The sequence below is a fragment of the Chaetodon auriga genome, chromosome 11 (assembly GCF_051107435.1).
Source record: "Chaetodon auriga isolate fChaAug3 chromosome 11, fChaAug3.hap1, whole genome shotgun sequence".
Classification (NCBI taxonomy): Eukaryota; Metazoa; Chordata; class Actinopteri; order Chaetodontiformes; family Chaetodontidae; genus Chaetodon; species Chaetodon auriga.
The window spans coordinates 13,147,958-13,174,576 of NC_135084.1; the positions used below are offsets into that span (position 1 = coordinate 13,147,958).

Consider the following 26,619-nt stretch of genomic DNA (forward strand, 5'->3'; position numbering starts at 1 on the left):
GAAGATAAACAATATAGACAGAAACTTTATTGATAAAAGGTGTGCAAGGAAGCAGACACTGGGAGGAATAAACCGACAACAAACTGATACACACTGAAAGCTCACTAGGACAGACACATCAAGTCAAGGGACTAAAAGGTAATTGAATTGTCTCAGAAATTGTGTTTCCAAATAGATGAATGAATGAATAATAATAATAAAAAAATGCACTGGACATCACAAAAAGATGATTGTCAACATCCTGACTTAGCTGTAGGCCCGTGTCTTCACTGACTGATAAAAGCTCTGCAGCCATCAGTTGTATGAAACTTCAGATCCAATTACAATTGATAACATCACAATTTGAAGAAACTCAGAAATAAATTGTTAGACAGCTCTTGCTATTTTCTGTCAGGGATTTGTAATTAATTACTTGAACTGCATTTCACTGTCAGAACGCCTGTAAAACCAAATATATCACAGTGTCATAATAGCCATGAGTACAGTGAATGAAATTAGCTTCATTGAAACACATTCACAGAGTAATTTTTTCTAGTGATACAAAGTAAAAACAACAAAGCATACGTAACTTTCAGAAACAAAGGAAGGAGGAGACACAAGGAGGTTCCAAATACAGAAAAATCGTCACAAAACATTGACAAAGGGGTTAAATCAGCTGAAATCCTCTTTGAATACTAAATCAAGTAGAGCTGCACAAAGGAGTGAAACACAAGGATCCCAGCAGCATGTGTTATCATGGCCACCGTCACTGGTCATTATTGAAACCAACATTTCGGAACAAGCTTAGTTTAAATGCAGGAGAGAATAACTTAAAAAATCGAAGTCATTAAACTGGGCAAAATCAACAGCAATAAGACAAATTTTCAACGATATGATTTCTAATAAATATTTTAAAACAGCCTCAGTTTGATCGGCGTCAGTCAACACTTTGACCAGGACGAATGAGAATAATAGGAATAATGTCCGAGTCAGTATATTTATTAAGGACATAAAAACCAACAAATATTGAGCAAAGTGCTGCACAATGAAGTCAAATAAGTGTCAACCCTAAAAGCTGAAGGAAAGGGTGGGTTTTTCTGAATGTTCACAGCAGAAGGAGGATTTTATAATCCTCCAGTTCCAGTCTAGAAAAGACTGAAGGGACCTGAACTGAGGAAGAGGAGTCAACGTTTCTTTGCCACAGCGGCTTCTGAATACATATCAGTTTATTTGAGACCCCCTTTCTTCTCATTGATTTCCTGTCAGAGTACTTCAACATTTATACTGCTGATGGCAGCTTGTTTTTGTCTTTGTTCGGCTCTGTTGTATTCGTTGAAGAGCCTTTGCAGTGAGTCCTTTATGTTTGTGGATGTCTGAGTACAAGTTCTGATTACGTTGAGCCACATGTCCCACCTGAACAGGTGCGTGCAAATTGGTTGACTGCACTCCATCCCTCTATTGTTCGTGTGATCTGCCTTGATAAACAGGCCTCCTGACAGAAAGCTTGTTTTTGTTTTGAAATTTACATGGAAATGGCTTCAGTGTCCTTCCCTCATTGTTTTTGAATCCAGTGTCTGCCAGCACAAACAGCATGCGCTCCACGCAGTCAATATGACTAATGAATCACGGTCTGAGGTTTGTTCAAGGATACAAACAAAATGAATTGTGCACGGGTGCCAGCCTTGAGTTTGAGTTCACTCTTACTTCAAGATTGCTGCCACATAAGTGTTTATTAGCTGCAAATGTGTTTTACAACTATGTGCTGGTTGTAAATATTCCATGTTGTGCTTTTGACCGCTCTCAGGAGGTTTCCAGCATAGCAGACAGTTGATGATGGGAGGAACTGGTGGAGTTTCAGTTTCCTTCCTTAAGTAATAATGATTTTAATGGAGAAACAGTGCTCTTACTGCTGCGCTGACCTGCTTTTCTCGTAGAACACATTTCATTGTACTGTTGTCTCTGTGTTAATATAAACACGACTAATAAAACTAAACTTGAGCTTGCCCATTCCAGGGCCTGCAGGATGGATTTTACAGCGGAAAGTGAAAGAACAGGACTCGTATCTGTGTCACTACCAGTAGTGAGATGTCCTTGAGCGCAGCAGCAGATCAGACTGTGGTTGCACTGGGCAGCTTCCTCCTGTGAATGTGTTTGCCTGTGTGTTTGAGTGTGAACAGCGTTCCTGGAAGAGGCCGTCTCACTCTCACTTGCCTGAAATAATAAACGGTAGTGGGATTCATTAGTGAGATTCACTGGATCCCAAAGTTTGCGGTACCTTATTGCAGTAACACACGCTTCAACCTGATGCCATAACTGTAATATATGTGTAGTACACTCAAACATTACTATAAGGTAAGAGGAAGAGATCTACATCTGTTTGTGTTTCGCAGCATGTTTCCACATTTAGTAGCCTTTCAAAATAAATTAATCTTGGAACAACTGGTTTACAGAAATATTTTACGGACCGCGATAACAGTGTGCTTATTAATGGTCCAGTGTGCAGGATTTAGGAGCAGGAATTCCATAAAATATTCACAGTTATCTTTTCATTCACGTTTAATCACCTGAAAATATGACAATGCATTCTGCATTTTTAGCGGCATAGCAAGATGAGGGGTGTTCAGTTGGTTGCAATCTGGAACCTCACCACTAGATGCCGCTTAATCCTATACAACGGTCCTTTAAGTGAAACGTTAAAACATTTTGCATATAGAGAATGACAAGAAGTGACCTAATAACGAAGTATTTTTGGTGTGTGTGTGTGTGTGTGTGTGTGTGTGTGTGTGTGTGTGTACTGTAGACTGTAAAAGAATTTGAGAAACTGAAACTTTAAGATTTTCATACTTAAGGCTTTCATGATAAATATTCATCTGAACCAAAATACTCTATATTATCAAAATCTATGCTGAATAATTCCTATGTTGTGCGACATGGTATTGATTTATTGAAATATTCAGTCCAATACTTCATTGAATTAAACTCAACTTGTTGAATCTGGCTTATTAAACCACACTACAGCTTGGTTAGTGGGCCGTACTGACTGACATCCTAGATTTCTGTCTCCAAACACATCTATGAAGTACATTTCAGGACATGTTTGCACATTTCAAAGTGAGCTTTAGTTTTATTATAAAAATACTTAGTTTTCATGACATCCACCATTTTTCCGACTGGACAGTCTCCTGGACTCTGCAGCTGTCCGTGAAGTTGACTGACAGAAGCATTTCATTGCATTTCAAAACAGTAACCTCTGAAAATCTGCTGCCTCTCAATGATTGGATGGCGTCTCTACCCTCTACTTCAACGACTCTTGAGCCAGAAGCTCTTCATTTTGATTCATGATGTTTAAAACATTTCGCTTTGGTGCTACATGTCCCAGGCAGTGGGCAGTCCACATTGCTGATGTCGTTCAATACAAACTCAGTGTGTGTTGAGTGCAAAAGGTGTCTTAATGAGGTCCACCAGGATGCGTTCATGCAGGAACCATGTTGAATATTCACTAGTTTGATGGATGTGCATTCATGGACGTTTACACGGAGGACTTAAGATGGACGTCTGCAAATGTGAGCAGTGATGAGACTTGTTCTCTATAGCACCTGCTCTTTCATTGTAAAAGCCCATTAGAGCAGCAAATGAACAGATAAATAAATAGTAATTAACACATTCTGTCAACAGACACACAATTAATCATAATCTGTAATACTTATTCTTTCTACTGAATCAAAAAGTTATACAGGCAAAATAGCATCTTTACAATACAGTACAAATGTGCAATTAAAACCAGGTCATATATGCCATATACCATAAAACACATATGGTATGAGTTAATATTAAACATTCAAATGGTGTCCGTTGATAATAAATAGTCAGTAATTTGATCTGCATGTGGTTGTCACGTCCCTCTGTTGATCAGCTCTTCAGAAGACTTCAGATTTCTAAAGCTCTGTTGTGAAGCTAATCAAACATAAAACAATAATTTGGAGACATCCTTTCCGTTCAGAGGTCTGTTTTATGATCAGGTGGCAACATTTGAACGTGTACCTCAATGATGAGTGTGTCCCGGCCTGACTTAAGACTACACTACCTGATCTGATATGCGTGACACATTGTCCATGTTGTTAACTTGAGTTGACAGGGATTTTCGGCTGTCTGTGCTCATTCTGGTCCGTATCCTTGTTGTTCGGTTTTGACTTTGGCCATAACAATGGCAAGAAAAGGCTGCTTTGAACTCCTCGCGGAACTTGCCTGGACAAAAACAGAAACATGAAATCCACTCAGTTTGAACCTTTTTTATAAAAACAGCATTTTTAGGTCTAGTAAGCATGAAGAACAACACCGAATCATTATGAATACATTATATTTCATTGCTTTTCCAGTACATGATGCCTAACACCTGAGACTCATGTAAGAAATGTTTGTGACTGATGCAACTGTTTTTTTTAGATGAAAACACAACATATTCTCATCTGAGAAATTAAAGCAGTGAGCTGTATTGTTGTTGACACACTTTCTACTAGAGGGCAGCAATGAACCTGCACAACTGATGATAGGTGGTGAGGCACGTTACAAACTTACCACTGAGGAAATTGTAGATGATAGGGTTTGCTGCACTGTTGGCATATATGAGCCAGTGTGAGAAAGTGAACCATGCATACACGGTCTCTCTGTCATTTGTCTTCTTGAAAGTCCCAAAAACTCTGCAGGTAAAGTTGGACATGATATCAGTTAAGATTCATTCATTTTTACATGCTTTAAATGCAAAATGAGTCATAATATTTGAAATCAGGGCTGCAGGAAACAGGCAACAATTCAGAAGTCTGGATATGCTGTATTAGTCATTCATAAACATGAGGCTACCATGGTGAGCGCCTGGTGAAAACAGAAATGCGTCTATTGTCAGCCTCTGTGTTTGAACAGCTTTCTGTCCTTGAAGCAGCAGTGCTCGAGAGATTACCTTTTCATGACATTGAGGACGCTGATTGGCAGGTAGCACAGGGCAAAAACAAAGAGGACCACCATCAACATGCGAGCCGTCTTACGCCGGGCTCGGACCTGTTTGATCTCAGCGCAGACGGTGCTGGTTCTGACCCTCACGGGCTCTCCGGGCCCTGGAGTGGGAGCTGAGCACTGCATGGACCTCCACTTCCTCTGCAACACAGATGTGCTTCCAGGGATCTGTTCATTAAATATGCGCATACATCAGGCTAAAGGGACATCAGTTCACTGTGATGAAATAGCTGTGGAAGAGCTCATGCATTATTTTGAAAAAGCAGTGTAGGAACACACACCTGTTGAAACCACAGCTTGTGACATATCTGGATATACGCCAGGACCATGAGACATAACGGTGCAAAGTATGTGACAATGAAGAAGCAGGTGTGGTACACCTTTGGATAGATCTCAGCTGTTGAAAGGATAAAAAAAAAAAAAATCAAAATATGATTGAAAACTCTCTGGAAGTTTGCTAAGACAGTTTACTTGTTAGGTTTAGGAAACTTAGGCTGAAAGTTTCCAACATGAATCTTTCAGTGTTTGTGAAAGTCAAGTATGTTTCACAGTTGCCCTCAAATGTTATTTAGACTATTGGGTCTCAGATTCACTCGTTAAAGCGTCCTTACTGAGTGTAAAGGGGCGGATGCATCATTTGCCAGAACTGATTTTGTAGCTGCTGAAGAATGCATCCCCTATTATTTCAGTCAGGAAGGTTGTTACATGTATGAAATTTTCATTGTCAAGCCACAAAAAAGAAGTGCAAAATATAACAAAGGAACATCATTTGATCTGTAAGTGTCTCGAGAAAAATATGGGGTGGGCAATATTTGCAAGAACTCATTTTGTAGCCGCCAAGATTTGCATCCCGTCATGATTTCAGCCGAGGTGAGCGCTAGATGCCTGAAATTCAGTTTCATGAGAAAGTAGCTCAAACTATGTGCTGTTCAAACCATTTGACTCGGTGTCAAGTTAAGGGATGGATACAGTACTCAGCAGTGTTTTTTTTTAACCCTGCTGAGAAATAAATTTCCGTCTCAGACCAGGTGAATGCATTAAATTCACACTCATTAAGTCACAGCAAAAAAATAAGACATTTTTGCAAGAGAAAGGCCAAGTCATACAACGCTCTGTAATGTGCAGTGTCAACACTGAAGTATGTGGTGATTGTGAGGTTGGAAGTACACATTATAGTTTTTGTGTGTACTCTTTGTCTCCTGGCCTTGATAGCAGATACACCCCCAAGCTCTCACAGGCTGGGATGATGATACTTTATCCAGTGTAACACCCCTCTCGGCCTCAATGGATGTGATTGACAGTGGAGGGTCGTCACCCGATGAAGCTCACCGGGGCTCTTGGGCTATAAACTGGCCCATGTGCTTCCTCCAGGTTTGCCCTTCCCACAGCTGAAATCCAACCTGCACCGCTTTGTGCTGCACCGTCTGTACTTTCATAGCACAGCGCAGCACACACGACATACATCCGTGCTTTGCTGTCATGGATGGCACAAACCATTGTTAAATTGTGGGAACTTTACTTTTGATAAATGACTGCTGTAAGTATAACTCTTCCTTGTCACGTTCCCTGAGCCATTTTGTGATACCAGTCATAATTATACATGATTGCCCCCATCCAACTGTTCAGAACAGAAAATAATTACAATTCCATCGATAGAGTCACTCAAAGTGTGTTTGGAATATAGAGAATATGAAAAATTTAATGTTTAACCCCTGAAAACAATCCTAAAACGTCTATCCAAGGCATACCCAAAGCAAATTGATAGCTGTTGTTGAACCATTCGGAGTACATTCATGGTTGTGGTCTCTTTTGAAAGCTAACACTCTCAACTTTTGCCCCCAGCAGTCAGAGTCACTGTAAGTGCTGCTGGCATGGAGTAATGGAAGTTTGAAAACACTGAAGTAGAGGTGTTTCTTCCACCTGAATATTCTTTTGCAAATAGATGCCTGGAGATGCATCTGGGACTTATTAGCTTTAAAACACAGTGGGACCAAGTTCAATAAAAACTGATAACAATAAGACAGAAACTGAATATTTTCATGTTTTCTCTAATGGTACGTAAAAGGCAAGTTATCTGCATAAATATCTATATTCATGAAATCTAAATTATGGCCAAATACATTCATATTTATGGTGTTTGTACATATATTTTGCATATATGTCTTTATATTGAGGCTATCTAACATTTTTAGCACTTCAAATTGTGAGTAATATTGCTATTATCATTGATGTCATTGATCCGAGGTGCTGGACCTCTACATAATCCACTGAAGTGGGAGTCATTTTTCACAAACCGGGTAGCCCTCACAAATCTCTGCAGGGTACCACTTTTCCCTACAAAACAAACAAACACAGCCCAAAAATAACAGCATCAACATAATCGTCCCATGTCTGAGGTGTTGTTCTGATGAGCTTACACAGCCCTGAAAAAATGGCATTTAGATTGTGTGCCATTTTTTGCACAATACTTGCAAAAACATAATCTGTAAATTCCGTTTTCAGCAGTCATGCTGTGCATTCCTCACTTTGGACACACTCTTGTTGATCTGTGGGACACATTTAATTAAAACTCACTGATCAGGCAAAACTTTACAAAAAAAAAAAAAAAATATATATATATATATATTAATTTTAAAAAAATGGCAGACCAGTAGAAGACTAAGACTCAGACTAAGAGTGTATAGGCCAAACAGGAAGTGAGAGCTGTTGTTTCAGGGAATAATTCTTTTAAAGGACCCTACACAACCTATATTCTTACGTTGGGACAATTAGAACACTGATTACTGGTGAAACTTTTTTACATAAAAATATAAATTGATTGTCTTAACTGATTAGGAATTGGTTTGTTTGAGGAGCTTCATGTTTAAAAACGAGTGCTGGAAGAGTTTGTTCAGTTGTAGAAAACATACAGCGGGTGAAGATCACTCTGACCTCCACGTGTTCTCCCTCCACCACTCGGCCTGTCCGTTAAAGCCACTTAGAAATAAAATGTTGTCAACATGTTAACAGTGGGAATTTGATGCATGTGAAGCTTCCCTGGCCAAAGATAAGAGGGAATGCATTTCTCTCCAGCTGTCACAAGTCTGGTAGCAGGCAGTGTGACCCAGATATAGACACTGTGTGACATGGATGGCTGAGTTAAAGGTATTTACCTAATACAGAAGTCAATAAGCAGGAGTGCAGCTGGCAGCAGTCAGGCAGTCAAATCAGTGCCCTTTGAGGCACTGAGGCAGGAGGGCATGTTAATCAGATAGACAGCAGAAAGTTGGAAACAGGTAGTCTGGCACAGTGCAGGTACACAGGAAGCACATAATCAAGGAAGCAAGACAGATTTTTTGGCAACAAACTAGTTAAAGTAGGAATGGCTGGGCCTCTAAGGCACAAACCGTCACGGCTAAATTAATAGCGGATGTTTGTCTCAGGAGCTTGAAAATCAGCTCTGCCCAATAATGCATCCACCTTTTATGTTTCTGTCTTGACAATCAAGAATCAAATGCAGTTATCAGCACATCCTGTATTTTTGGCTTGACAGTGTGGATTTCATACATGTAACATCGACCTGCTCTGAGGAAGGAGGGGATGCAATTCTCAGCAGCTGAATAATGCAACTACACTGTAACTTCATTTCTAGAAAGCTGTGAACCAAATTAGGGTTTAATTAACACATATTTTAGGTCTGTTTGGCTCGGCGCTGTGAAGTTCATCTATTTTAAAATGGCCAAAGCTGAACTAATAGGAGATGCGTCACTGTGCAGCTCAGTTCTGCTGAGTAATGCTCAGTGAGGACGCTTCAAGTCAGTATGTGATAGGAATGATATGGTTTTATCAGCACATACGTTATTTGATCAATTTTGTCTTGACAGTTAATTTGACAGCAGATACTTTACTGTCCCTGTCTGAAATGTTTAAAAACATATTGATTAAAAAAATCAAAGAGTTTGCATTTAAAACTATTGAGAGATGAATCAAGGTGACTCTAAACGTTCATGAAATCTACACTTGCGGTCGTTTATCATCCCCGATGGGCCCGACAAAGAATATTTTTCACTTTCAAACAGTTCTAAAAATCATTGCTGTGTCTGATTTGTTTTAGCTGTGCCTGGTCCTGCAAAGGGTGAGCATTTAAATTGAAAAAGAAAAAAAAAATTCTCATTATAAAAGTCGACAGAAACACTTAACTGTTGCTTAGAGATATTTTTAAGCGGTGCAGTTCCAGTGTGTTTGGTTCTTAGCAGTTCTTTTCATTGACCTTCATCTTTTTCTCTTTGCAAGGTTCTGCTTTGAGGACATTAATCAGAGAGGCAGCCTGACTGTCTCCTCTGAACTCCAGCAAAAGCACGTCATCCTTCTTTTCTGGTCCTGATCACCACTGTGAACGGTGCTCTGCTCCCACAATATCAAACAGCAGCTAAACATACACTGATTCTCTTCAGGGTCGTATCCCTTTGAACAGCAAACGTAACTAAAAGTTGTCAGTGTAAGATTTGCATCTGCCAGCATGTGAGCGAGTGACTTGGCATAATGTTTTCATGTGCTCGAGGGGGATTTGTGAAAACTAACCTCCCCAATGTTCATCACACACTGTGAACAGGCTGGTCTTGTTTGTTAGCTCAGGCAGCAGACTGCTGCACTCCATCACAATAGCCTGAGGGATCATGATGATGCACGACACAACCCAGATGACAACAATACTCTTGCGAGCCCTCTTGGCTGTGCTCTTGAACATCAGCGGGTGGCAGATCGCATACCAACGGTCTTGGGCAATGCAACTCAGTGTTAGGACTGATACAGAAACAGAGATGGTCTAGAAGAAAAAGAATAGAAACACTAGTTAGATGGAGACAAATTATCCAGGGGATGGTATTTTCAGCACTTTGACATCAAAAACCAGATCCCATTGCTCCTTATTTTATTCATGCTTTCAGCTGTGACACATGAGACATTCATCTGAATTTGATATTGGCATGGTTTGGGGAGATTATGGGCAGCATTAATGAGGAACAGTATGTCAAAATTTGTAGTTGCTGTGGATTTTCTTTAAATCTCTGAGACGCTACATGTCATAGCTGACAGCCTTCCTAGTTGCAGCAGAGCCCAGTCCTGTTGCCTTTTAGCCCTGAGGTATTTAGAGATAAACAGAGAGATAGCAAAGAATTAAAGGCAATTATTGTTTCTGCGAATGTTAAATGGAAACGCTGAATTAATCATCATACATTTTCCGTACAAGTTCCAGCAGAGAGATGATATGCAGTATTAAAAAGCCTGATTGGATAAAGCTCATTGATCAGTGTTGCAATGTTCAATCTGGCCTTGACTGATGGCATCAGGGTGGACAGTGTAGTGAGGGATGTACCACCATAATGACTGACTTAATCTATGCTGTGTTTTATATTTCAAAGGCATATCAAAATCACAGTCACTTGTGAAGTACAGTGGCTGCACTAGATTTCGCAAATGGACTGAACCTCTGTGGAAGTCAAGCACACATTGAATTAGTCCCGTGCATCAGTTGGCAATAATGACCTGATGGTGATCAAGCTCTGGTCCACCAGTAGGTAAAAGTCACACACGTGAGTGGGTCTGAGAGCAGATTCAAAGGGTTAAGTGAGTCTGACTGGGCCGGCAGGGCGGGGGTCAAAGACAATCTTCTTCGCCTTCTTCCTCGTCTACTTGATGGAGGGCAGTCTACTCTCACCTCCATCTGAATTACACACCTGCCTGACTCTCATGCAGACTCTGGGGAAGGCTGAGACGTACCAGAAGAAGCAAGATTTCAATTATGGCTCTGTGAAATTGGACCAACATTAGATGTGACATGGTGATGCATGAGAAATCCCCATGTTGGAGATGGTCCCACTCTATTTCCATGTGCTGCAGATGGTTGTTTCTAGGAATGTCAGTGAGTCGACAAATCAGCGCTCAGCTCTGTCACTTTGAAATGTTTGGCTTAAAAATGCCACTGGTTTACTAGATCACCTTAACTGACTCATTTTCTTCATTAAAAAGCTGCCTACAGGGGCGAAAACATTGCCCTGTAGGCAGAAAAAGACAAATCCTCACATAATTGTCCTCTGCCTGACAGGAAATCAATAGTACATTGACCAGTTAGCTTGGTGTGGTAGCCTTGAAACAGGTTCGGAAGGACCACGTTGGACATGATGGAAACATAGACACCGCAGGGAAGACTGTATACAGAGTGGACTGGGAGGAGGCATTAAAGGAGTCAGGTGTTATTATGTAGTTGATTTGTAGTCAATAGATCCCACAGAAATACCAAACCCATAATTGATCCGACTACTAGACTTGTCCGTGTAGCATAAGCCTGATCAGGTTTTTAAATATTTAAAGATAGAAGTAATATAACATAGAAGTCACTTGAAGATATTTTAGTCAGTCCCACATACATCATGCTGTGTGTAAACACTCACTAATGTACCAAATGTGTATTAACCTGCACCTGAAAATAGTCCCCAACAAATGCACAATGTCCTCCTGCTCAAGTACTGCAGTGCCAGGCTATTACAGGAGATTATTTAACCTTTTTTTAAATGAAACTATTTGCTTTACGCATTTGCAAAAATGTTAAAATGCAGACTTTGAAGTTTTGGTTGTAAGATGTGTTTGCACCTTTATGAAAAAACATATAAATGAATGAAAAAAATAAAATGTTCAGATTAGTCACAGCGAGATTTAAGATTTATTCTTGACCGTGGAAACAGCAGCTGGCAAAACAATCACAGCACATGGGCCATTTAGTAACTGCTGAGGAGCTTTGAGTCATTTCACAGCTACTTACAGACCGTTTGATGAGATTGATTTGCTGTTTAAAAAGTAAAAAATGACTCCATCTGCTGATGTTCGGGTGATATGACTGAAGGACCCACAACAGTTACTAAATGGGCTTTGTGGTGAGACATTGCTGCTGTTATTGAAATAATGAGCTTGTTGCACAACACTATACTGCGTGCATCAGTGACTAATCAAATGAGTCTCCACGGTCAGCGTGTTTTGGGTGAAAATATTAGCAAAAGTTTTGAATGACCACAATTAGGCAGCTTATTATTTTACAGTTTCCCATTGTTACAAATAACAGACATAATAACACCAACACATTCTGACCAGTCAGATCATCAGAATAGTTAGATGGCCGTCTGATGCGGGTGCTGTGTAGGTGGAGAACTTATGTCATTAGTGGAGGGTGTTTGTCTCTGGTTTCTTTCCCGCTGCATGTTACTTTCTAAACCTGGCCAAATATTTGATCAAACGCAGGCAGAGCAACACCTTGTTGCCGTAACTGAAAGCTGAAATTCCTGTTTTTACAAGATAATTGGCACTTTCTGTTAAAGTGAACATTTAATGACATTTAAATGTTTTTCCACTAAGTGTCAGAGGACAATTTCTCAAATGTAATTCCCAGACAAAAAAACATAATATCTTGTTTGGGTCAAAACACTTTTCATTTAGCTGTTTTTGTTGCAGTCTGCTGTAAATCCATTAAAGGTATTACAGAGATTCAATAGAAGTAGCAGCAGCATTAAGCTCGCATTCCTGTCTTCCCAGAGATTTCTCTTGTGCTGCTTTGAGTCAGCCCCGCTTGTTTACTACAGTATTTAATTACCTGAAACTACAAATCAAGCATTTAATCTGTGCTGCTGCAGTTTCTGTACACATTTCATTCATGACACAGTTCCCTCGACAGTTTCACTGTTTGTTTCAGCAATTATGTCACTGGGTTTACAACATACTGTGCTACTCCTGGGGATGATTCCTCCAGAGGCACTACAGACTGCACCGAGCAAAATGTCAGGGAGAAGAAGTCATTCCCATGTGGAGATTAATCTGGGAGAAAAGGATCCTCCTGGGTTCATAAAAGCAGCAGCAGGTGACCTTTATAAGTACTATAGCAGCAGCAGCAGCAGCAGTCACAGTATAGCAAAACACACACTAACAAACAGGGTGAGTGTGACCATGAAGGTCTGCAATAGACCATTAATTCAGAGCGTGAGGAGTGATGTGTGAGGAGACGGAGCAGCCAGCAAAGCAGACCACTTAACACACTGGTTTGTCCATGTTTGCAATAAATTCAGTCAGTGTAATCTCTTCCATCCATCCATCCATCCATCCATCCATTCATTCACTACTGTACATGTTAGTTGTTCAGAAACATACTTTGTAATACGGTGGAGCATCAGTGCAAAGTAACTCGTTTACTCAAATACTGAAGGACAGTTTTGAGGTACTTGTACTGTATATTATATTATTCTAAAATATACTTCAATAGAATTAAATGATGTTAGATCTAATTCTAATTCTTAAGTAGGATTTTGAATGCATGACTTCTACTTGGAAAGGTGCATTTTTACATTCTTCCGCCACTGTGGTGGAGCTAAACTTCACTTTGAGATATAGATACAGTGTGTGTGTAGAATACAGATGGATCTTTTCAGTGTATAGGATCAAGGATTTGTGCAGGATAGTGTAGGATTTGGATTCACTTCATCACTGTGACCCACAGTGTGATATAAAATGTATGATTTTCTTTTGACAGATGGGGATGATGCTGCAGTGGAATTATGAAAATGGAGAAAGGGAAAGACTTGCCCAAGGCAATAAGGCAGCATGGTGATGCTATCAAAGGTCACAGTGCACATCTCATGGGATATGATAAATTATGTTTTGCTCCCATATATACAGTGAAAGAAAAATGGAATAATTATGGGACGCAGATCTTGGATCGTATTCATAAATCTTTTTTAAGCCTTGTAGGGTTTTTTTTTAATATTCTATTCAAAAATCAGATGTCAAAGTTGATCTCTTACCTGCAAATAAGGCACAACTTTGCAAAGAGTCTCTCCAAAGAACCACGTCTCTGTGATGTCTACCACAAGACTCGCAGGCAGGCAGATGATGGTGACCAACACGTCAGCGAAGGACAGATTCACTATGAAATAGTTGGTCACGGTGCGCATGTGGCGGTTTTTCCACACTGCAAAACAAACTGAAAATGACGCACAATCAATGACTGCTGAAGGACGCGGTGAAGGCGAGCATGTATCACATTAGTGCAGGGTATTTAATGTGAATCACCACTCTCCTAAGGGCATGCTGTCAATCACAGAGTTAGAATTAAAAATCGATTTCAGACCTGTCAGTGTTGCCACTGTTGGCAAAATATTCATCACTCAGATATTACACATGATTAAATTTGAATGTGTGAAGTTGCCAGCTGAGACTGTCGCAGCGAAGCATTTTCCATATTCTTTAAGGTGAATCATCGACAGCACTAGCAGCCCTTTTGATCACAGACAAGAAACTCGTGGGCACACTGATCACCGGTCGTCATACTGTATTATCCAGCCTGCTAACTGAATTCTGTTTCATAAATGACAAACTCCTCTGCTGTGACAGCCAACCTCAAGTCACATCTTTTTTGAACCTGAAACCATTTCAACAATTATTGAGTCACATAAAATATGAAAGCACTAATAAAGAGTGGAACTAATGACAAATCTTTAGTAATAGCAAATTTCTTGCCATATTCAGGTAAAAGCTGTGGGAAGGAAGCCAAACACTAATTGATAATGAGCAAAATGCAGCATCATTTTGTATCACAAATGTCAAGGCAACTGCATTCATTCAGAATTTGCAGATATACATAATGGTTTAATAGTTAATTTGAAAACATTTCAGAGCAGAGGACAGCAAAACAAAAGCAGTTTATTCCCCAGATTTAACGTCAGTTGACTTTAAGGAGGCGGCTCAGGCACCGTGAGCTTACTTTTTATCATAATAATTATAATACTTCTATTATAAAGTGAAGAAACTTGGCTTCATCAAATTATTTCTTATCTACTCCAGCAAAGCTCCATTAATAGATACAGCATCATGAAGATCATCTTACCAAACGCTACTGTTAAACCAAGACAATACAAGTGTAGCTTCTGGGCAGGAACACTAGTCACTGCTGCCATCCGATGGTCGGGAGTTTTAATTATTCCAATCACTGCAGTGACAGTGAGTACAATGAATAACATTTGAAAGTTGTCTGGTCCCACATGGCCACAGCAACACGGAAACAATAAAGCTATGTGCATTCATAAGAGAGTTGAAGCAGACATTTTAAAGTTTAATGAAGTGTATTGAAAAAGAAGATTAGGGGACATTACCTGTCATCTTACATAATTTACCTGCTTGACTTTGTATGGATTTTATGGCTTAATGATTTACATAAAACTATTTTCTCCACACTTTTTAACAAGAGTATATTCTGTGTCTGCAACTTAATGGTTGGACCATGTCAGCACATAAATAGTGAAAATGTATATGTGCTTTGCCTAATTTATTCAAAAATACCATAGTTGGTATCATTATATTTATATATATATTTTAAACAAATCCAAAAATAATTCAGTGGATTTGCTTGTCTGCACATCACAAGTTTGTATTTTACAGTCAACAACTTTAGTTTTGGGCCCTTGATAGCTAATACAGTTAATGGTTAATAACCGATATGATTACAGTCAGAACACATCTGACAATCAGCAGCTTAAGTGATTAGTTCAGAAAGATCTTGTAATCTACTTCCTTTGAAAATGCATCATGTTGTTAATAATCCTGTGCTGTGTGCATGGTCTCTGCAGTATGACAAACATGGTGAAGTAAGATCAAAGTTAACTGGAATCATCTTTCAAAAGTAGCTGAAGGATGGATAGAAAAATAAAAATAAACGGATGTTTCTGAAAGCATTTTGCCATCTCTCTGTTCACTTCACACAGATAAAATGGGCAGTGTCTTTTGACATTGTGCTGTTGCTTCTGAAAGTCCTGAGTAATTCATACCTGTGCTGCAATGTGGATGTACAATATAACAGGAAGAATTGGAAGGTGGGTGGGAAAAGTCAACACGGAAACACATGCTTACTTCTGAGGAGTAATGCATTTTCCACCATGAATGATATATTTGCAGGAAGCAGTACAATCAGGTTGCACACTGACATCACTGTGGAAAGTAAATATTTGCTGTAAAATCCTCTGAACTGCTTCCATTTATAGTCCAGGCCATTAAATTTTCTACTGCAACTCAAGTTTTAATCAAAAACAAAAGTGTTTCGGGTGGTTTTGCTACAGAGAGTTGTTCACTGAGGGAACAGCTCCTGAGAGGCTGTAGCTGAGGTGGCTGCAGGACAAAGAACCACAGGTAGGCAGAGTGGAAAATCACCGCACCACCTGTAGAGACAGAGAGATGCCTTCTTGGAGAAGGCTTTCTGCCCTTCAGTTGAATATCTCTCTACAACCCCTGTACCTACATGCTGCATAATATATGCTTCAGACAATACCCCACACTCCCCCTGATAGCATTCTGAATACCCAGTACTGCTGCTCTCAGGGCCTGTGCTGTGTGTGATGTGTTGCTTCTTGTGTAGTAGTCGACTTCTATAGAGAGCAGGAAACTGCTGATAATCAAGCTTTTAAAGTCCACACTGAATTTTTGAAGGAGGAAAAACATGTTGCACTGGCCTCCGTGGGCTGAGAGGTGTAAGCCTGTTGAGCCCAGCTGTGATGGTCACGTGTGCTCTATTGTACTTGTGTCCACACCCAGCGGTGATGTAGCATGATACCACAGTGCCGCTGTACATCACTGCTGCACAGTGTGTGGGAAAAGCAACCTGTCCTCACTAGAAAAATAGAAAAACAGCCGTATAGGTCATCTGTTTAAGCAGGTTATTATGACCCATGCAGAGCTGTGAGTATGAAGCTCCGGGACAAGTTCTAAATTGTGCGGCTTCTTAACAAACTCGTTATTGTCATTAACTGCATTCACTGTCGTTGCGTTCACTGCAGCCAAGCAGCTTCCTCCCCTCAGAAGTGTTAATGATAGCATTAACAGTGGCCCTGAAACTGAAGCAGCTAAATGGAATTCAGCCATCATTAATCTTATTAACTCACCAGCGCTTTTCCCACCTTGACATGTAAAAACGCTGTACGGCATACAGGTGACCAACGTGGGTGAATGTGCGACCCATATAAAATTAAATTCATCTGGCTCTTGTCCTCATTGAAATGAATGAGGAGCAACATCTGGTCTGACTGCACCTTTAAATGAGGTCATCAAACACAATGAACCAATGAGAATGAAAAAGCTGAAAGTTTGACTTCAGTGACTCTCTAATGGTTCACTCCTGTGTCTTCAGTGCTTTGTAGATTGACTGCTGTATTAAGATTTAAGTGCAGATTTAAACTGCAGATGTGAGACCTGCAGTGGATTATATAAGCATGATGAAAAGACTGTGACAACATCAACAACATCAAAGCCAGGATAGTCGTGTGAAATAATCTCTTTGTGCATATTTGATTGGAACTCTGAATAAGAACCACCCACATCATTTCTATAAAGTTATTGATTACATCACTCATTCAGTATTTATGCTGACTTGTGTAGAACAGATTCTGATTCAGAGAAGTGGCAACAATACCATAATTCAATCAGAGTATTATTAATAACGCCAGATTTGTTTGAATGAATGCTTTCGTACGTCACCACTCACAGAAAGCTACTGAAGCTGGATGCACGTGTGTTTTGTGTGCTGTCAGAGAGGCATGAGTAAGCTCCTTCTCCCTAGCGTCTCTCTTACAGCTCCCCATGCTGCTACAGGCACTGTCACCAAAACCACAGATAAGCCACGTCTCATTTTTCAAAACCACACATGAAAGAGTGGCACGTTACAATAAATCCCTGGAGGAGGGGTTGATCCACATTAATGCAGGCGAAGGCAGCGCAACCACCCATTATCTGCATTCAATGGGAACTAAGAATGAGGAAACTTTCTAGTCGGTGTTTGTTGTTCTTTCTTTTTGTGTTGTGATTCATTTGGTTTCCCTTGAGAATAAGTTTGTGTTTACATATATGGAATCTCGCTTACACTATTACAACCATGAAACAACTAAAGAGTCGGACTCTTATGTACATATGGTGTAAAAACATCAGAATGGAAAGTAGAAAAATTCCATAATTTAGTGTTTGTGTCCCTGCGTGGACTTTCATTGTAATGTGTCAGTGAAATCAAGATATATAGTCAATAAAGCAAATGTATTTAGACTTCGTTTTATTTTATTTAGGTGTGCCACTGTGCTCTGGTATTGTTGGCTTTCTGGTACAGCTGCACTGTGCTTTACCTGCTATAGCAAGTTTAAATGTCTGTCATGAGAAAGGCAAGGTATGGAACCCCGTCACCTTTTGTCTCTTCCACTTCCCATCTTTCTATCTCATTGATTAATGAGAAGACAGACTTACACAGTACTCACAAGAAAAGTACTGTTCTCTCTTCCCTTAACCTTCAACCAACTGTTGCCATTGCAATAAGAACGCGTCTTGTCTTTTTTGTCCTCTGCCTTGGCCACAGCAGTGGATGATGGGGGACTTAACTGATTCTCAATTGTCCGGCTTATTGTTGACCTCTTTAATCAAGTCCCTCTCGATGTTAAGTCCTGCCCCGGCTTTCTATTTCAAATCATGACAAACCACTGAGGAAAATTACAATCGCAAAGCAATTTCATTTTGTCCATGACAAGCAGAGTGGAGAGTGCGCGCACACCAAAAATCTTTTACAGGAGCAGCATCAAAGGCTCCAGTTTATGACTGACAATGTTTCTCCGGTATTTTCCGAAGCATTTGTCCACATCTGAAAAGGAGGAAATTCATTTCATTGGGATTAAAAATCTTCCACTCTTGCTATCTGATGCACCTAGCGAGGGTTTGGATAACGGATAATGTGCTGATTTAGATACATTTAGGAATCATTTTCAATTAAAAGTGCAATCGTCTACCTGCTTCAGTGAGCCTATGCTGCTGTGAGAGGAACCTCAGGAGATACCTCTACAGCCTCCTGTCCGACAGACAGACCTCAGTTTGTGAGGGGTTGTGCTTGAGCAGGTGGTCAGCAGCGCAGGAGCACCACGGGGGACTGTCCTCTCACCTTTCCTCTTTACACGGCACACCTCAGACTTCCAGTACAATTCACAGCCCTGTCATCTGCAGAAGGTCTCTGATGACTGTTGTGGTGTCAGTGGTCGAGCAGAGACTGAGTATAAGGGATGTGGTAGACGGCTTTCTGGCGTGGTGTGAGAATAACCACCTCCATCTAAATGGAGTTCACCTTGACAACAGGCTGGACTGGAAGTGGAGCACTGAGGCTGTCCACAGGAAGGGACGGAGCAGTCTCTGTTTCTTGAGGAAGCTTAGGTCCTTTAACGGCACAGCAGCATCACAGCCAGTGATACTAAGACACTGAATAAGCTGATGAAGGCGTTTGGCTCTGTGCTGGGGACTGCTCTGGAGCCCCTAGGGTTGGTTGTTGATGGAGGGATGTTGCACAAACTGCTCAACGTAATGGACAACACTTCACATCCCCTGCATGGCCTACTAATCAGACAGCAGAGTGTTTTCAGTCGGAGGCTTCTTCGACTCCAGTGACAGACAGTCGTCCCCACCCGCTGCAATAAGGCTGTACAATGACTCCCTGAAAACTTTCATTTGCAATGTGAGAGCTCTATCCTCTATTTTATTTATTCATTTGTATTTTTTTTTTCACCTAGAACATTTATGCACATCAGTGTGTAATTTTAAAATAGTGTTTTCTTACCTACCTCATGTCAATAACTTGTGTTTTGTGACATGCAAATTGCTGCCACGACACTGCAATTTCTTTTCATGGATCAATAAAGTGCTCTATCCATCTATCCATTAAGTGCTTTTGATGGTCACATTACATGAGATGAAACATGGCAGGGTTTCTTGTAGAGCTGATTTCATTGAGGAACACAGGTTACACAACTCTTTATTTATCCATGACTAATTCTCTGCGTGAGGTCTTAGTTCTTAGTAGCTTCTGACTAGTTTCAAATGTATTTATTAAACCTGGTTGCATCATTAAAGTGTAAGATATCTCATAATGACTGCACTAAATCAGTTGGTAGCAGTCAGCTGTAGCAAATGAAATCAAAGACAGTGTAAACATGAATGTACTGTGTTAATTTGAATTTCAAAATCAAATTACAAAACTTTACATTAGACTAAATTAGCACAAACACTACTTATGCTTGAAACACTGTATTTCTCTTTGTCCAGTATGTATAAATAAATAAGAATAATACCCACATCTACAAAGGACTGACAGTTAGGTTTAAGGTATCGGTTGCTTTTGATTCAGATGTCTGAATAACACGTTACTAAAGTCTTCACTAGCTATCACACCCCACCGATTTTTGATTTCATCTACTTTTTTTAAAAAATAAATAGATATTAATAAATAAACTTGGCATTTTAGGTTGGAATAATGTCCCGTAACAATGTATAGTCCAAGTATTGTGTTTCTGAATATTATGGTCTTGTTTCTGTGTTTAAAAAAGAAAGAAAGAAAGAAAGAAAGAGAAAAGGTTAGATTGTTTATCTTTTCAAAGTCATTTTTTAAATGGCACACATTATTTGCTTCAGCTGCAGCAGGCGAAGCTGCAGCAAGACACTCTTCTAAGAACCATACAGTGTCTGCCAAAAAAAACATAATAACAGATAATAACGGGTAACAGACAGCAGGTGGATAGAAGCACAATCCAACTGTTCTGTTGGATGTTTGCTTAGGAAAGTGTTTGCTAACAGAATTAGCCATAAGACCATGACACAAAGCACAATTTTGCTCTAGCTACACGCTAACAATGGGAGCGTTGCAGGCTTTTTGTTCTCAGTAAGGTGGCTCCGGTTCAAACCAGTCTCCATTCATGGTAACTAATGCAGCAAAGCGATGAAGTCTCGTTTGGGCTTCTGGATCAAAACACCAGTCGACTGTGAAGGAAAGTGGAGCACTTTTTATACAGCGTAATGGACAAAACTACTGCATCACATGTAAGTGACAGGTGCTTTCGAGCGCGTGCCATGACATTTATTATACTGGAAATATAATCATTATCACACCCACCCTGTAAAATAGAGCTGCTAGCAAACAGCATGTGGCTAGTCGGCAGTGTAAGAAATGATTAAAATGTACTTTTGCATATAAATTTAGCTGGAATTCTTTCAAATTTCTAACATTGACGGGTTCAGTGTGGACTGCTACATCCATCACTGCATCTCTGTAGAGTCACTGATATGACAGTATCACATAGACAACATGCAGTGATCTGCCTTTTGATTTAGTGTTCCCACAATACTGCAGTGTCACCCAATACCATATTGTCAAGAGGAGCAGAAACAGTAGTACTACAGTAAAAATGTTTCATTTCTCGTGGTAGCTGTGTTTGAAATCTCAGGTGTTGAGTGAGAGTAATCTTCAATCTTTTGCCGTCCTGCTTTCTGTGGCTCTTACAAGGTCGCCATTTGTAGTCAAGGCTTGAAAGTTTTTTTGTTTTGTTTTTTTAAGATGCTTTTCAGTGTTTGCTTCCATGTACTTGCTATATATTTGTTTTTTGTGCTATTTTCACTATTTTCACTTTCACACTTTTCAGGTAACGAGTCTCTACATCAAACTGATCCATAGAATTTGGAGCTGTTCACCTGAACAGGCATCTCAGTCAGACCAGTGCAGTATTTCTTATTTATTACTATAGTTTTCATAATAATACTCATAAGGACACAGTTTTTAGTGGGTCATTTCTTTCACAGACCCATTTTAGGGCTTATATAATAATTACACACTTATTTTCTATCAGTTTTAATTTGACATTTTTGTTGATTTCTTCTGTTTTGCCTTTTTGCTCATTTCTTTTACCACACTTATTGTTATCAGAATTATTATTGTTGTTGTTGTTCTAAGCTAATTTCCACACAGGAATCCAGACATTTCTCTTCAGTTGTAAACTTAAACAGAATTTTGAGAGAAATGGCTAAAAAAATTCAATTGAATGCACATTTCCATCCACGACTGTTATATTAGGAGACGGTTCGATGAGATAAACAGCTGATGGCAGTAATTTCCAGTTGGATGTCATTAAACCATTGCAGAGGAAGAAGGTGCAAGAAGATAATGATATGAACACCAACAAACCCATCGCACCTCAAATGTGAAAAACAGCCCAGAAAACATGACAGAAATATGATATTAATGTTGCTTTCATGTCTTAATTTGAGGAACATGCGGTTTCTGGTTCACTCCACACAGATCTGATGGTGGATCATTTGGGAATTAGTTATTATTTTTAAAATGCTGTTTGATTACAACACAAGATGAAATCCTCCCTCAGAAAGCTGGATCTGAGGTGTCGGCACACAAAAGAATGAACTGAGGTCTACAGTCAAAGTCATGAACTCATCGCAAAACAAGACGCTTGATCAGCTTAAGACTCTTGTATGTGTTCTGTGTTCTGTGGTTGGCTGCCATGGCAATCCCTCTTTGATCTCCTCGTTATTGTGGTCATAATTAAATGAATGCAATTTAGTGGTAAACCCAAAGCAAAGCCAAATCCGTGCATCTGATGCCCACATGTGCTGCTGGCTGAACTAGGTGATGTCACTCTTCTGATCAGCCTGCAGCAAAAGGGCTTTTAGTGGCAAACAGCACCTTAAACATAAGAAGATAAATACATAAATTAACAAACCTTTAAATACAGTATCATGCTAAGAATGTGGTAGGGGATCACCAGAGGTGGCCATTTTTGCCACTCCACTGGCATCTGATTGGCCACCTCTGGTGCCCCCCTACTAGAACCTCAACATACACTGCAGGTGATTGGGTTGTCATTATTAAACCTGAGTTAGCTGATTTTTTTGGCCATTTGGGAGCAGCAGAAACAAGCAGAGTACATAACATTGACGTATCCTTACAAAGTTGATGTGGTAAAGGTGTTATGAAACGGTGTGTTTCTGGCTACTTGATGCATGTAAGTCCACTATTGACTCTCCTTTTAGCTAGCTTAGTTCAGCTGCTAAATGCTCCACTGTGTTCAACTGCCAGTCCCTAACTTTGTGTGTTGTTTGGGGCTGGGCAGCGGGTTTATCAGAGCCGTGTGTGGAAACAGCACTGATGACAGTGAACCAGGACAGTAAATGTGTAGGCTGTAAAACCAAAACAATGAGCTGAATGATGCAAAAATGCTCAACAGAGCTGCAGGGAACTGCAGAGTCAGTTCTCTCTGGGTCTGACTGCTTTCACATACCAGTAGTCATCTGACCCATTATTGATATAAAAATATTGATGATAGCTGCTTTAACGATGGAATATTTTGCAGTTTATTAAAAGCTACACATACATATCCATTGGGAGGGGAAGGGGACTCCCACACACCACAGGACCTCATAAGATTAATACATGCTTCCATGTCTTTACAATAACCTCCGCTGGATCACTTTTCCATTTTTTAAAAATGCACTACATGCATCATAGAGACAGTAACACAAACGGCAAGATCTCTGTGTTCAGTTAGGCTTTAGTGTGATTTCCTTTCAGTGTCTGCACTGCTGTTAACAACAGGCGAACCTGCTGGAGACATCAATAGAAAACAAGTTCTGGGGCACAAAGGCACAGCGAAAGAGAAGCTAAGATGATTCTAAAAGCCTTGCATGTTGCCTGTGCCATTGTTTCCACTGTGCTTCCTCATCTAAAGGAGACAATTATAATGACTACCTGTCAGCACTGGCTCTAAAGTGAATGCCTGCCCTCATGAAACATGCTCCCACCAATATTCCCTGGAATTGTTAGACAAACAAATGCAAATTTCACTCGAACAATAGAAATCATCATCATGAGACCACACAGGCCTGATAGGTCACAGTAGTAAACATATTTTGGTTGTCTTAATTTGGTGTGTTTACTGCCTGTTCGTGATTTTCTCGCTGTCTAGTTTTAATATGAAGCACAGGCCTGCTGTATTACTGCTGTAATACCCTGAAATGATGTGCAGCTGTTCAATGATACTTTGGAAATACCGGAGTGATCCATAACAGTGGCTCATTAGTGCAATCACAACATGTGCATGCCTACATGATTTTCTATCTGGTCATTAGACAGACAGACGAGCTGTGTGGCCTGATGGTCATTTGCAATATTCAACATATGCCCATATCTGGAGTCTTTTCTAACTCTTAGCTGTAGCATTTAACATGAGAAAAGGGTATTTAAATATGTATCATTAAATATTTCACTTTTTGTCTTGCTTGCAGCAAGGTTTCATGCAAACTACGAGAGATCATAAGAAAAAAGCTTTACAATCTGCACAGCTCTATTCCAGGGTTCTGCTCTTTCAGCATACAGAGACACATTTGGTCCACTTCAGTTTGCTGAGACAGCAGTTATGACTAAAATGTGACACTATTGATGATGAAAATCGTTCTGGTGAAGAAAAGTAGCTTCAGATTATAAAAGAGGAATCCTGCAGAGATATGAGCAGCACAAATAGACACAAAAAGGCCATTGAGAGTTGAGGTTGAAATGGGTCAGACTGGCACATGTGCAGAATTCTGTAATAACTGTGTCCAGTGAATCTGGGAAAATGCTTGATATATTGATTGTAGTAACTATTACTGATGTCTTTTGGGGTTTTTCCTCTCAGTATATATGAGATTTTGTCCTCTGCTCTTCAGTTCTGGTCCTAGTTCCTCATACTTGTCCCCCTCCTCCTCTTCTGTCACTCCAGAAAATGCGATTATGGAATGATTGTTTGCTGTAGGACAAAAATTGCTGTTTGGTTAATAATACCTGGATTTGGATGCTGGTAAATTCCTTAAAGGAAAGGCTGAATACTAAATTTTCAGAAGGGAGCTCCACCACTTGTCACGCCTGCCCTTTTCTCTTCCCCCTCCTGCTCCTGTGGTTGTGGCATCTGGCGCTCTTCTTTCTTGTATCCAGTCTGAGGATCTGACTGTGGTTGGAGGCGTGTTTCCTCAGGCGTGCTGATCTAAAAAATACATCAGGCCTGGGCAAAGTCACGGGATGGCTCACTGTCTGAAGCACTTGTCCAGTCACCAAATGTCTTCTGTCAGATCGCAGTCAGGATCCCATTTTCCCCGTCTTTTACAGAGTGTCTCTGCTAAGTTTGATGATTTTCATATCCTGTAGGTAAATCTTAAATTTGTTAATCTGAGTTTAGATCTCTCGCATCAGGTTTGTATGAATCTCTGGATTCATCAGATAGCGTTTCAGCAGAGTCTTTGACAGCAGGTTACTCATCTGTGGTCACCCCTCTGTATCTTACCAGCTCGGTAATATTCACTGACAATCTTCACAGTGGACCACCATAGTTGTTTTGTGCATTTTATGTATTTTTTGATGCTTGTTGTTCAAAATGTCGAATTGATAAGCTTCAGATGAATTTGTTAATGAGTCTTAATGCATGACAATGTCTCACTTTGAGGTTAATGTATCTCTACGTTGGGTGGAGTGACTGATGGTCAAGCTCACCTGTCAGGTCTATGTGGTTCAATTCTCGGTGATATCACTGTGATTGGTGATTCCATCTGCCTGTTTGCGTACCAGCTTTAAGGAGAGGGTGCATCCCTGCATTTGTGCACACTGATGATGGCCAAAAACACACATTTGTGTATTGCCACCACAAATGATGAAAGAACTTATTAAACAATCCATTGCTGAGTGCGACCCTCTCTTCTTCATACATGGACATAGATATTTAGGATAGCACTGGTCAGAGCACAGTGGCAACCTTATAAATAAAACCATTGTAATAACTGCAATGTTAGAGCTTTTGCAGGCACCACTAATTGAATATTAAACAGCAGTGCATCAACAAAACAGCGGCAATGAAGAGAAGCAGCTGCATGGACACTCTGAGTCCACCTTAACTTAAATGGTCCCCTGCTCACAGCATGTTTCTTATATTCTGAGTCATTGGTTTTCTCAAATACATTCAGGATGAACAGCAACCGAACAGTAAAGGAAAATGATGTAGAACAAATCAGATAAAACTAAGTAAAAATGTCCCAAAATGACAGTATTGTGATATCAATCTGTGTATGCAACAAGCTTTTTCCTCCCAGTACACCCGCAGTGCGAAATAAGTGATCTAATCTGTGCAATCTGTCTCTTCAAACACATCTGTGGGTGTCTAATTGTGATCTTTCATAGCTTCACTTTGCTACACTGAGACGCGTGGTGGGACTTAACCCCCTTCATCCCTCTCCATCAGCGACTCCGCCGAACATCAAAAGAAAAACTGGACTCTTTTAGCTTTTTCATCCATGTGACGCTTAATTGTCTTTTCTGTGCGGCAAAAAGCTCAGTCACATTATGCGAGGAAAAAAAAAAAAAAGTTGCTGAAAGTGCGCTTCCGCTGTATGATGTTTGCGCACGAATGGGAAGAGACTTAAATCAAAGACACTACTTACCTAGCGAGTTTCCAATGAGGGAAACGAAGAACACAATAATGTAAGCCACAATGAGAACCCATTCATACTGTTTGGGGTGTAAGTACTCTCTCCAGATGTATCTCAGAAGTTCGTCGTCCTCATCCACAGCGGGACGCAGATGTAACTCCGTGCTGTTGGCCACATGTGCAGAAGACAGACAGTCCTCACAGTCCAAATTCCCAGTGATCCCGGACATCCTTCCAGGTGTTTGCGTGTCTGCTGTATTCCTGCTCTTAACCGTGTGTCTGCAGTGACCGCAGGTTGTTGAACAGACTGCCGATGAGGACGCGG

The 26,619-nt window shown here is 40.2% G+C and overlaps 1 protein-coding gene across 1 annotated transcript; it reads right to left on the reverse strand.

Moving 5' to 3' along the window:
* On the reverse strand, nucleotides 1–26,619 carry hcrtr2 (hypocretin (orexin) receptor 2). Its single transcript, XM_076743430.1, has 7 exons — nucleotides 26,308–26,619; nucleotides 13,806–13,984; nucleotides 9,547–9,790; nucleotides 5,268–5,383; nucleotides 4,934–5,154; nucleotides 4,555–4,676; nucleotides 1–4,224 (listed from the first exon to the last, which is right to left on the reverse strand). Exons 1-7 carry the CDS (start codon nucleotides 26,522–26,524, stop codon nucleotides 4,055–4,057), a joined length of 1,269 nt encoding a protein of 422 aa, XP_076599545.1. The 5' UTR covers nucleotides 26,525–26,619; the 3' UTR covers nucleotides 1–4,054.

Excerpts from the sequence above, each read along its gene's own strand:
- hcrtr2 (XM_076743430.1), bottom strand. The coding sequence starts at position 26,524 with ATGTCCGGGATCACTGGGAATTTGGACTGTGAGGACTGTCTGTCTTCT. Across the intron at positions 9,791-13,805 it reads AAGTTGTGCCTTATTTGCAG|ACCATCTCTGTTTCTGTATC; the intron begins GTAAGAGATCAA and ends TTTTTCTTCTAG. Across the intron at positions 5,155-5,267 it reads ACAAGCTGTGGTTTCAACAG|ATCCCTGGAAGCACATCTGT; the intron begins GTGTGTGTTCCT and ends TTTAATGAACAG.